General features: G+C 36.5%; 1 protein-coding gene across 7 annotated transcripts in view; it reads left to right on the plus strand.

Moving 5' to 3' along the window:
- The window catches only part of LOC127794345 (pre-rRNA-processing protein las1-like), a 49,549-nt gene that overhangs the window by 451 nt on the left and 35,485 nt on the right, over positions 1 to 13,613 (plus strand). For 2 of the 7 annotated variants that reach the window (XM_052325366.1, XM_052325362.1), the window contains exons 2-7: positions 3,958 to 4,018; positions 4,955 to 5,133; positions 5,259 to 5,350; positions 5,438 to 5,533; positions 7,418 to 7,524; positions 7,771 to 7,826. In XM_052325366.1, the coding sequence (XP_052181326.1) occupies positions 4,975 to 5,133; positions 5,259 to 5,350; positions 5,438 to 5,533; positions 7,418 to 7,524; positions 7,771 to 7,826 (510 nt within the window). In that variant the 5' untranslated portion in view covers positions 3,958 to 4,018; positions 4,955 to 4,974. Of the gene's footprint in view, positions 1 to 3,840; positions 3,872 to 3,957; positions 4,019 to 4,954; positions 5,134 to 5,236; positions 5,351 to 5,437; positions 5,534 to 7,417; positions 7,525 to 7,770; positions 7,827 to 13,613 lie in introns of all 7 variants that reach the window. The other 5 variants (XM_052325364.1, XM_052325365.1, XM_052325368.1 and 2 more) reach the window with 5 other exon arrangements.

The following is a 13,613-nucleotide window of genomic DNA, read 5'->3' on the forward strand; positions in this document are numbered from 1 at the left end:
TCGGTTATTCCTGTCCGTAAGCTAATGATTTTGCTTTCATTGTGATAATTTGATTGTGTTGTTATAATCTTTCAGAGTGATGGGAACCTTTTCTTGCCATGGTTGTTAATTCGTGTCTCCCTTAGCCACCGATTGTATTTGTGGGTTCCATACTATACTTATATCCCCTTTATTCATATGTTGTTTTGTTCTTCTTGGTGCAAGGGAATTTAACATTGTCTTCCAAAGTTCTTAAATTGTTGTGAAGGTTATAAAGTTCATAATGATACACAAATTTGACTACCAATATATTACAGAGAAGGAAATATACTATATGGTGAAAAACTTTGGCTTTGAACTGATGAGTTTGATATACTGCAAAAAGATAATGAGACTCCCTCTGACTAAATCAGACATGGAGTGATAGAGAGGGAGGAAGAAAACTTAAAATTGTAATGGAGAATATTTACCTCATAAGAGAGACCTTATTTTATTTATAGCAGTTTAGGGATAATCCTTTAAATTATGACGAGAGCTCCTTATTAGACAGCGCTTGTGAATAATTATCCTAGACAATTTATAATAATTAACTTTATCCCTTAAAATCGTCTTTCTATAATTTTGGAGAATGGTTTTATCCCAAGTTTATGAAGATTAGAATTAGTCACTATACTATAGGAAATAATCCTGAATCATAATTTTATCGCTTAATGTATGAGAGAATCCTAGCTTGAATTAGGTGATTCAATCTTGAGCAGGATTGGTTTGCCATTCGGTTTGTAACATACCCTTTTTTCCTGGGTCAAGAGGCCAAATGTGGCCTGGTTAAGAGAGTTGAGGCTAAAAAGGACCTGGACATGTGCCAACTGAGTTGAATCCCAAGCATCATTAATTTATTTTGCAACATGAAACTATATACCTATGAGTGTGCATACCCCCTGTCGTTTGCATTTGCTTGTATTGATCTATATGTTTGCAATATCATCTATTTGTAGATAAGCAAGACAATTTAAATACATTTTACCTTCATGCCTGCAAATTTATGTTGAATAACACTTTGGTCTCAAAGAGCTTTGCCTGTTTGCATTATTCCAAATTATGAATTTTTATGATTCTGCCATTTTTTTGATGAAATGCTTTAGGGGGAACGATTTCCATTGAGAAGTTAGAACTTTTCCATGGTTTTTTTAAGAAATAATAGGGAAGGGCATGGTTGAGGTGTTCCTCTATTATGTTGTGAATTAAGTTAGCACTATGTATTCTAATGTGTTATAAGTTTAGTGCTTGTTTGGTCATGTTGTGGTGAAAGAAAAAAGTGTTTTTAATAGTAAAAGTATTATTATTTATTTTTGTATTATTTGGTCAAAATTTAAAAGCAATCTTAACAACGGCATAAATAATAATTTGAAGCTTCTAAATGCACAACAAAAGTAAAAGCAGAAAATTAAATTATTAATGAACAAAAATAACCTTCATAAATATTTAAATTGACAACTATTATCTTTCCTATATATATTCAATATATATTCTAAACGATGTTATATGTATATATGGAAATATATATATTAGTGTTATTAAATGTGTGCCTAAGCGCTAGGCGCACCTAGGTGCACCTTAGGAGTTTGGAATGCTTCCAGGTGGGCGCAGACCATCAAGGTGTGCCTAGGCCCAAGGCGCTTTGAGCTTAGGCATGCTTGGGCTTTTTTTAAACTATTTTTTAGAGTTTTTATTTTACTTTTTATTACTTTTTTTAATTTTTTACTATTTAAGGTTTAAATTTATTGCTTCAACTATAAATTTGATAATGATAAAATGGCTACTACTTCAAATGCTCCAATTGAATTTGAACTAGATGAAGATGGAGAGGGAGATGATGTGGAAGAAGATATTAGAGATGATACTTTTAATGATGAAAATATGGAAATGTTTGATTTTGATGATGGGGATGATTTTTAGATTATTGAAAATGCATAATTAGTTAATCTTGATTAAGATTTAAAACCAATAAATTGTTTTAAGATTTAATTTAAGTTGACTTAAAAACTTTTAATTGTATCTTTTGGCATTTTTTATTGTTCTTTTCATTAGTATATGTTGAATTTTTTTATTTCCTTGATAACATGCCTGTGAATATGTTATTAGAAGTTAGAACCTATTTTATATCTTATTTTTCAACTAGGATATACATTTTCTTTTGTTTTTGTTTTGGTTAGCATGTGCCTAGTTTCATCAAGCGCTCGTCTCGCCTTGTGCCTTGTGCTTTAGGCTCTAACGCCCTGTTGTGCCTTTAATAACACTAATATATATATTTGAATACTTAAATTTTAAAAAATTATAGAGAGATAGTGGTAGCCACTTGCCATCGTCACTCCACCATGGAAAAACCCTAATGATTGGGGTTCCCAACTCCTAGTGATAAGGGAGACCCTAACAATGAGGGTGTAGAATAAGTCTGTATTATTGGACACTTCTTTTATCCCATCATTGGGGCTTCCAAGTGATAGAGGTATTACTAATTACTGGGAAACCCCCAACATTGGAATTTCAGGGCGACAATGGTTGGCTTCATTCTTTGGGCTTTACTATTTTTTCTTTTTTCTTAAAAGAGTATTAACTATCAAATATTTTGTGTCAATATTCATTTTTGTAATTTCATTGTTAAAATTATTTTTCTTCATTAATTAGGCAAACATATATAACAATATTAAAAGCATTTCAAATGATCTCTCTAAACACTGAACTAATTTTTATAAAAAGTGATTGTTGTAAAATCACTTCTCATGAAAGTAATTCGTACAACAAAAATTTCACAGCAAATCCGAACTGAACCTTAACCACTTATTTGTAGACCTATCAATAGGTTAGGTCTACATACCAAATCCATTAGATTTGGATTTAATTTGTTAAGATTATGAGCTCTTAGGAACCCAATTCAATACTCTATTTCGCCAATCTCTCTTCACTCCTCACCTGGAAATCAACCCACAATAGAAAGATATAAACTGGAAATGAAAAACAGCAAAGAAAATAAAATAAAAGAGCAATCAAATCAAACAGTAGGCGCTAATTTATCCTGGTTTGGATTGCAATATGCAATCCTACATCCAGCATTGATCCCGGTAGCCAATTCCACTAGAAACGACTTGAATAAGATTATGAGAACTCTCTTTTCTCTCTCACACAAGTTCCCTGCCCTCACACAAGAGAATACAAAGACAAATTTTCTCTCTAATTCTTTCTCTCTTTCTTGGCAATCTCACTTGCATTCAGAGAAACAGTTTGAATGAGTAAATGATGTTGTATTCGACTGCCTAGCCTTTGCCTCCTATTTATAGAACATAAGGGCATTAATTACAACTAGTTATTTTAATATACCCAATGACTAAAATAACCCTCATAATATAACCACTAAGCTAACTAATCTAACTTGGAAAAAATCCAGCCGCACATCATCTTCATTCTAACAGGTTCTATTCTTCATTTTCTAGAAATAATTCTCTATGCAAAAACCCAACATAATTATAATAGATCCAAAACAAATCCATAAGATCCATACATGTTAGACTCATTTATTAGGTGGATTAGGTTTGGACACACCTATTGGCTCAAGAGAAAGGCCCAAATCTGTTAACCCTTAGGCATTAAGGCTCAAATTATGGCTCTCTCTTGCAATTGCAAGTTCGCAACCCAAACTATGATGAAACCCTAGTTAGATTTCTACACTTTCATCACTTTTAGATCTTTAATGGCTTCTCAAATTGTTGAAACCCTAGTCAAGCTTAGATTCATTTGGAGAAGGTCATTCTTCTCGTGATTATTTGGATATTAACTTCTGATACTTTATCTATTTTACATGTCTAGGTCGGGTCCAACCCATTGACAATCCATACAAGTAACTCGCCTGTACTTTTTGCAAGTTAAATTTTTAACTGTTAATTTTTTCTGTTGATTACAATATGTTGCTTGTGACCTTTAAAGCTTATTGCAAGTGTTGATGCAAAGATTCATTGGTTGGTGAAAGGCTTTTGGATTCATTAAGGTAACCTCTAATCTTAGTGCAACCAAAATTAGCCATTTGTAATGTCACTTGTTTGGGAGGATCCGTCTTAGAAAATATTCAATGTAGAATTATTTACTGAAAAGTTTACCTTAGCCTCAAGAGGGGATATGTAAGAAATGCTCAACCTTAGTTTAAGTATTTTAACGAATCAATTATTAAAATTGCCCTTTGTTCAGCTGTCAAATGGAGGTTCGTCTTTACACATTTATTTTTGGTCACCTAATCTATAGAGTGTAATTAGAATATGGAAAAAATTACAAGAATGGTTGATTTTTTTTTTTTTTTTTTTGTGTTGGGAAACGATCATTTTGAAACTAATGTTTTAGATTTATGGATCGAAAAATAGTTTTTTGTATTTAACATTTTAACATGTTTTCTAATTTATCATAGAAAATAAAACTCGGTGATTTTTGTAGGAAGTTAGAGAAAGAAAATAGGGAAAACATCTTCTCAATTAAGCAACTTTTTAGGTACAATATGAATTATGTATGGTCTATTTGGCAGAAATTTAATTTTTTGTTTTTAGTTTTAATTTTAATCTTTTGTATTTAATTTTTTTTTTAAGTTAAAAAATAAAAAAAATTAGCATGCTATTCGATAATTGAGACTGTGCATGTGTAAGGATACTGGCGAATTCTAATAAAATGAAAATAAGAGAATTTTGATTAATTTTTTATTTGCTTTTAATATCTGTGTCTGCTTATTATAAAATTATATGATGAGTTTTGATTTTTTTTATTTAGTTTTAGATTAATTGTTTTTATTATTATATATTTCATAAAGTACATTCTAATTTTCTAAATCAATCTTGTTCAATTTAAATATAATGTTTCGAACATTAATAATTATTAGAAATAATTATCCTTTAATTTGTAGCATGATTATACTTATTTATTTCTCTGATTCGTTGGGTAGAGTTTCGAAACGTTGCTTGGATGGATGCTCTGCTAGGGTTTAATGAAACCACAAGCGATATGGTCGACCGATCTTCTGGCTACAAGATGGTGCCATGGCTGAGCTGGGTCGAATGGGAATTCGTCCAAGCGTCTCTCTTCTCTTCTTGTCCGCAATCCATTTCCTCTGCCATTCGAAGAGTAAGTCCCCTCAGCAAATTGCAAAACCTGCAGTAGTTTATAGGAAAAGTTTTATTTGAAACAACCAGAGAGATTCCTTCCAACATCACTAAGATAGTTACAGAACGACACATTATGATCTCCAGATAACGGCATGGCGGAGCAGAGGGTGTCTTCCAGTTGCTATAGAAGTCACTGCTGCACTTATTGAGGTTCAGCAAAAAGATCCTTATTTCAGGTATCAGATTCCCTTTCTAAACTGCGCTGATAAAGCATAATATCTAGGTAATATAAACTTTTGAGCATGTGATGATTTGCTTTGTAGTGAACTGGTTTTTGTTGATGCCAGAGTTGACATCGGGAATGATGGTTTGGGCTCAGAGGAGATGCTGGCCATGCTGTATTGCATGGCAATCATGAGGTAATTGTTGTGCTTTTGATGAATTGGTCTCTAAGTCTGTCTGTCAATGCATTGCAAAAGAAAAAGAAAAAAAACCGAAAACTAAAATGATGGTAATTGTTAACATTCCAATGTTTCTTGTACTCTTTGATGCTAGAGCTTCCAAACTCCAGATCAATTGCCATCGGAAAGTGATGTTACTGATCATGCTTTACTGATGAGTTAGTCCCAAGGGTCTTTTGGTTAATGTGCTATTGAAAAACAGTTTTAAGCAGATTAGACACAAATAGTGAGTGTGAGTATGATGTATATCTTTGCTACTGTTGCCCAAAATTCAAGCATAAGGCCTTGAATTTGCTTTATGAAATTGTATTGTTAATCTTTTATTGGCCTTCATATATCTATTGGAGACAAATTTATGTTTAGTTATCCGGTGAAGGATATATCAGCTCTTTAATAAATGTGGTACTATAGAACCTCAAGGTAAACTGATAAATAAATTATTATATTATATAGGAAAATGAGAATCATCATATTTTTGCTTGAAATATGTTACTAGTCGGCGTATCTTGGAAAATTACAAGAATTTGGGAAGGCTGTTTTATGGGATAGTGCATTAGCATGTAGAGAAAAGGCAGAACGGAACAGGTAACCAGACAAGTTCTTCCTCGTGTCCTATCGAAGAATGGAGCAATTGTAAACAAAAGGATAGGGAACAATTGTTTGAGAGACGTCTGGCTTCTTTTCCTTTAAAGCCTCTCAAATTTTATTTCTTCTGGGATTCCTCATAGGACTGCTGGCACACTGAGTGTTGACAAACTGAAAACTTTATATGTCGCTTAATTATTGAAGGTGTACTCAAAATTTCCTTTTATTTCTAGTAAATGGTAGATATAGATGATCCATGATAGTGAGGTTTAAGACAATGCCGTTTATGTCACTTTTTTTAACGTTGGTTTGTGAAGATAACGAGTGAATCATTTACTAAGAAAATTGATCAATGACGCTAATTGGGCATTTGATGATCCCCTTGTGTGCATTTTCTATATTGTATGTATAAATTGCTTTCTTGCCAAAGCGAGAAATTTCTTTCCAACTGCAAGTTGGGGAAACAGTCTCATTGCAAAAATTGCAAGGGTAAGGCCATGTACAAAAAATGACCCTTTCTGGCCCTCAAAAACTAGGGAACCTTGTGTGCCAAAAACACCTGTTTTTTTGTTTGTTTTGTTGTTCCTGTTTTTGTGGTTCCTCTAATGTTTAATAAAATGAGGTTAGATTTTCTTTCTAATGTTCTATTAATCTTTTATTAATTGTTTTCATGTGTGCTGTAGAAAAGATTTATGAGGGGTGTGCTGCCCATGTTCACAAGTGAATGCTCAAAATTCAAAAGAAAATGCCTCATGTACATCAGCACTAAAAAGATTCAAAAAAAGCCAATATTAATGCCTAGATTTGTTGAAACCACTTAAAAAAACCAACTATACAAAATTAGAATGATCTATTCTTCAATTAGAATGCTGGTTATTCACAATCTTTTAGTGATCTTTGATACCCCAACGTCTCATTACTTGAATAATACTAGCCCTCTAAAAACAAATGCCACTCACAGTGATACCTCCAAAGTCATTTACATGACAAAGGTTGATTGAAGTACTTCACAATTTTGATCTAAAAATGACAGAAATAGGATCCCAGTCTAAAAAAAGCAGAGACATGAAATAGTTTGGAAGGGGCACTATAAAAGCAAATACACATTTTTATTACAACTTTTAGTGGTCACCCGAACATGAATAAGCTGCATGCTAGGAACTTGATTTGATTATTTTTCTTTCTGCATGATGCAGTCTTGAATATTTCATTCTTAGAGATAATTTTGGCTCTTTTATTAAATCATTTTCTGTGAAGGCTTGTGAATGGTGTTGTTGAGAAGACCCGTAAGAAGATGGTGGTATCAATTGCAGAGGCAGCTGACGCAATCAACATTCCACGTATGTTGATTGATATCCGTCATGGTAGGGATTTCTAAATAATTTTATTTGACTCTAATTCAATTCTGTTAATTTTCTTCATTGGTTTATTCCTTTTTCCATTATAATAATCTATCTTCAAGTTTATCTTTAATTCTTGGTTGCATTTGAGATTGAAGATTTTAAGTCTTAGTCTCTCAATATTCCCTATGGGAAATGCTAGGTGCCTCTCACCCAGGCTCCCAGCATCTGTCTACTTACCTTCAACCTTTGGTATTGCTTTATTTGTAGAGGGTTCTCACCGTGATCTCCCTTCACTCAGACTGGTTCGCCTTGCTTCAATAAAGGTAAGCATATCTACTCTTTCTATCATATAAATTATAATCCGAGTGTCCTGATTGGCCGTCTCTTTGATTGCATAAGTGGAAACTTTCAGTGGTGATTTCTTAGAATCTTTTCAACATTTTGATTTCTTGTCAACAGATAGATCTAGTCATGTCCAGGTATTCTCATTATTATGTTTATTGGTTTCTTACAAGTAAAAGCTAATAGTGAATAAATCACTATCATTTGCAGTTTCTGAATGGCTTCTACAAGTTGAATAAAAGTGATGTGATGGTTTCTAGATTTTGGAGAAAGTTGTTGATGCTTGTTCAGGCCTTTCACTTCTTTTTCTTCTTTGTTGTTTGTACTCTTCCACCACTTCTTTCTTTCCTTTCATTATTATTGTTATTTTTTGTGTAAAACCAGTGACTTCTGCATAGTTGGAAGTCAGGTATAATTTGTTTCTTTTGAAACAAAAGTAAAATTTAGAATGCTTTTCTCTTCAAAAAACTAAATCAGGGTTTGTGGCTCACTAGTTAGGAATGTCATGCATTTATCAATTTGGTTAGTCAAACTATGTCATTTCACTGTGTATAAAGGTTACCTAATTAGGCTGTTTTGGGGCATTTTTTGTCCTTTCTAAAATTTATTTTGGATCATACAACAATAGATGGGATTGGTTTCTTGCCATCTTTGCTTAATATGCTGCACTGATAATGATGTTTGATTTATAGAAAGATAAGTGTAGCAGATCGGGATCTAAATTTCATTTTGTCATTTAGAGAAACTGAAATTGTCATTACCTGATGCCGGGGTCTTGATTGGTGTGAATCCCTAGGAAGGCAGTCAGCCCCCCTTACTGACCTGCAAGCCTCCGAACAATCCATTTTTATACACTAGCTATCAAGACTAAAAATCACCGTCCCTATACCTCACATGCATAAAGCAATCAGTTAAAATATATCACATTTGATTCATTGCAGACAACCCTGTCAATACATCTGGATAACAAAAATGCAAATGAAGTCAAATACTCTACCTATCAATTTGAGTATATCTATCTCTATCCAAGCAACCAAGTCATCAATACAAACGAATAGACTCTCCTATATCATATCTAGGCGTAGACATCTAATACAAATTAAAAATAAATGAATATATAGGATTGCCTTCATAGCCTACTAGAACTCGCCTATCCCGTTGTTGAATGAGTTCTCTCTCCCCAAAAATCGGTCAAAAACCTTTAGAATAAAAATGTATGCATGTGATGAGTCCATAGGAGACAATGAGTAGATTTGATTATTCTTTAGGATATGTATATATATATATATATATATAGGATTAACTTCCTAACCTAGGATGTTGTAAAATAGAAATAATTCCTAAGCTATAAGAGAATACGACATGCAAGATAATAATAGAAGATCACTTCCTAAAATACTATGATATCAATCCCTCTAACCTAGGATTCCACTAATTCGAGATTTTTCCTACTATTTTCTAACACTCCCTCCAAAGTTGGTGAATAGATGTGTAACATCCCGTTCAAACGATAGGAAGAACCGGAACAACTTACCCTGATGGGCCTACACGAACTTCCCAGGGGGGTCACCCATCCCTGGATTACCTTAGGTCAAGCACGCTTAACTTGGGAGTTCTTTGCCAACATTCAGCCCAAAAGGTATCTAGCTGGTGTTGTTTCCTTTCTTACACTATCCTCGATATGTACTAACTTCTCTGGGCTCTCGGGGTATTACATTCTCTCCCCTTTGAACACATGACGTCCTTGTCATGCGACCTTACAACCGGTCCCAGATCTCCCCCCGATGCATGGCCGATGTGGGATTCGCCTAAGGTGCCTACACGCACCCCCCCTCAGGGACTCAGCATCATCGCTGAGGTTTGCCCCACCATCGCGCTCAGAGGCTCGGGGGTCGGCTCTGATACCATTTGTAACATCCCGTATCGAGCGATAGGAAGGACCGGAACAACTTACCCTGATGGGCCTACATGAACTTCCCAGGGGAGGTCACCCATCCCTGGATTACCCCAGGTCAAGCACGCTTAATTTGGGAGTTCTTTGCCAACATTCAGCCCAAAAGGTATCCAGCTGGTGTTGTTTCCTTCCTTACACTATCCTCGATATATACTAACTTCTCTGGGCTCTCGGGGTATTACATTTGTAATTTGATTGTGTTTGAAATTGAGGGGTTAAGTCCTTTATAGCAGTGAAGAGGTGATGAAATGGTTCGCCGAATATTGAGACCATGTATTGTCTCAAGATGTCCATAGAAAGTGAAACCCACGGAATGAGGAATGGCTCTAGCTTGGAATAATACTACAGGTGATGCCTATTAGTGATGGGTTTAATGCTAGGGACCACTGAATGCAGGTGGGAGGTGGCCACTAGGTTAGCTCATGTTGAGGGACCGTGACCCTCTATATGGGGTAACGAGTCTGTTGTAGAGACGATTAAACGCCGAAGACCTAGAGTGAACTGTAGGTTATGTCTGGACTAAGCCTAATTTCCGTGGGGATTGTAGTGTCATGGTGGTGCCACTAGCATGGCGCGGTGGTTCAGAAGTTTGTGTAGCCTGACTTAGGATGTAAATTTTCAATCTTCGAATGAGATGACAATTAAGATTCGATATCATTTACCTCGATGTGATTAATTATTAAAAATTGCAAGAGGTTGAGATAATTTGTTTGTAATTGATATGCTATCGAGGGAAGGACAAGGAAATGAAATGTTAAAGTACTCAAAACATAACATTCATTCCATATGTTCAAATATAATACAAGAGATCAAGCCGTACAGTAAAAAAAAAAAAAAGGGGGGGGGGGGGCAAACCATAAAAACTGATAATGTGCCAATGCTCAAGGACGTCGGCGGTGGCCAAAGATGACTGGACCTAGCTCATCAAGGTCATCCGAGAGTGGCATCTGGCTGCTGCTCGTTTCGCCATTGTGAGGTAGAGTAGCCTCTGGGATGGTGGCAGGACTGGAGCTCCAGTTGGAATTTGGATCAAATGGAGGAACAAGTTGGGGATGCGAAGAATAATATGCGAATAGTGAATCTTGCAAATAAGCTCGATAAGCTTGCAACTCACTAACCTGCTGTTGAAGGGCTAAAATGTGAGATACACAGCCATAGACGGGATCTTGAAGCCGAGCTAAAGCTTCAATGGTAAGTGAAATGGCTGCTTCTGACCGATCCCTTGTCGGAACTTGGTACAGAAGAAATGAAGCATTACCGACGCCAAAAATTCTGTGGATAGCAGAAAAGTCAATAGCTCCTTCCTCATGACTGAAGTACGGGGCAAAGAAGCACCGTGGAGGGCATTGGGCATGTAAGACTATGCAGGCACCACACCGAGGTCGGGATCTGGGTATGTTGCGCCTTCGCATGATAGATCTGGACCTGGTTTAGATCTGGACAAATCAGATTTGGGTTAGATCTAATCAGATAAGTCAAATTAGATAGGGGTTAAATCTAATGGGTCAAACCTGAAGCGGATCAAGTCCGGTCGGGCTGGGCCGAGTAGGGTCGGGTTAGACCGATCGGGTCGGGTCGGATCTTGTAGCAGTTGCAGAGGCGATGGGGGTCGCTGTGGCGGCCGAAGGAAGCCGAGCGAGGGTCGACAGCTGTGCGAGGGAGCAAGCACCGGTGACTGCGTGACCGGATCTGGCCGAGGCGTTGGCCGATTGCACCGGCAGTGATGGCTGGAAGGAGATAGTGATCGGCGGCTAGGGCGCGAGGAAGCCACGCGGTGGCTTGCAGCCGATAGCGAAGCAAACGCTGGAGGCGGTTGTCGTGAGGGCGGTGGCTACTGTCGGAGGCGATGGCAATGCTTGTGGCTGTTGCCCGATCCGCACGTTGCAGAGAAGGAACGAAAAGGAAGGAAGAGGAAGAAGAAGGTTCGGGAGAAGAAGAGAAGGAAGGAAGAAATGGAAAAAAAAAATTAAATATATATATTTAAAATTATAATTATATATATATATTTATAATTATAATTATATTTATGTAAAAAAAAAAAATGTGGGAGAACTTTAAAATATATATATATATAGGAAATGGAGATCTTCAAATATTCCAGAGATTTTGGCAAAAATATATATATATATATATATAGGCACGTGTTTTGAGACAGTGCACAACAATCGAAATAGTGCACCAGAATTGAGGTGATGCACGAGAATCGAGAATTTGCATGCGTTTCAAGGTCAAGGCACACATACCAAGGAAGTGCTTTGAGGCTCAGTCAAAGATGCTTCGGGGCTTAAGATGAAGTGACTTGTGCAAATTTTGAAGTTAACACGCAAATCAAGATGATGCGCTTATTTCAAGGTAAGACACGAATATCGAGGTAGCCCAATAAGTTTGAGAATATGGAGATTGTAGCTTAAACAAAGATGATTGAGGTTAGGTTGGTAATCTTGGCTAAAAAGTCGTTACGAGGATGTTGGTGTAACCATGATAGCTTGAGGTGGTGGATGTGGGACCAAAGGCTAGAAGTCATGTTATGGGTGTGATGTAAGCAGTGACGGACCCGAGCTATGCTGTTGAGAACTCATGTTGGGACCGAGTGTGTCCTTGTGGGAGCAGCCCAATTGTGAGACTAGGTGTTGACTCACCGGGTGCATAAGGACAACAAAGTGACTGTGCAAATGGGCAGGGAACGAAGACCTGTGGTAAGCATGGTAGGCGTGGTGAGGATTGTGGTTAAAGGTTCCACAACCAGATGGTGAAATGGTAGGACCACTCACTCATTATAGGGTTTGACAACCAAGAGAAAGCCAAGCAAGGTAGAATTGAGGATCGGGTGTAACCTATTCCAGAGGGGTTGCCTAATGAAAATTCTTAGGTAAGGGAAGTGACCCCAGTTGGCAAGTGACATCGGGTAGTAAGAAAAGTCTCATTATCTTTGTTGAACATGAAATAATTCCTAGTTAGGAGAGTGGTGTTGTGAATATCTCGTTAAGCTCGAGGTATGGACAAGGGTAATGCCATGATAGGTGTGTGCTGATTTGGAGTCTTGGGGAAACTCAATCCTCACTATATCGGGCCGTTTGAGATTTTGGAGAAAATGGATCCTTGGTTTACAAGTTAACGTTACTTCCTCAGTTGTTAGGGGTGCACAATGTTTTTCATGTATCTATATTGAGGAAATATGTGTCAAACCCCCAACACGTGATAGATTATCGAGATTTAGAGGTTGGAGAGGATGCTTCATATGAAGAAATGCTTGTTAGTATTTTGGAGCAAAAAGAAAAAGTGTTGCGAAATCGGTCAATTCCGTTTGTTAAAGTCTAGTGGTAACGTCATTCTCCAGATGAGGTTACTTAGGAGCTCGAGAATGAGATGATACGTCTCTTTCCCCGGCTATTTGATTGACTAGGTATGAATTTGGGGGACCAAATTCCCGTAAGGGGGGGAGAAACTGTAACGACCCGTTAGTGGGTCTAGGTGTTATGGGTATTTTAGTTTGCACATTAGAGTTGTTGCCTTTATTAATTAATTGTTAAAAATATTATATGAGTTGGTAATGGGGGTAAATTAATGAAAATAATATTTGGTGTGAAAAAGTCTCAAAGTTGTGGGCTAAATGGGTTTGGGCCTTATTTGAATTAGACCATTGATAAATAATTAAATCTTAAGTGTAAATGAATTGGGTTGAACCCAAATCTCAAGAAAAGTCCATTGGGCCTTAGTTGGATTGGGATATATATATATATATTTTGACTTGGGCTTGGGCTATGGGCATAGAGAATGATATCTTAAATAAAAAAAAAAAAATTAAGAGAATGGT

Source organism: Diospyros lotus, chromosome 2 (genome assembly GCF_014633365.1).
Source record: "Diospyros lotus cultivar Yz01 chromosome 2, ASM1463336v1, whole genome shotgun sequence".
Taxonomy (NCBI): Eukaryota; Viridiplantae; Streptophyta; class Magnoliopsida; order Ericales; family Ebenaceae; genus Diospyros; species Diospyros lotus.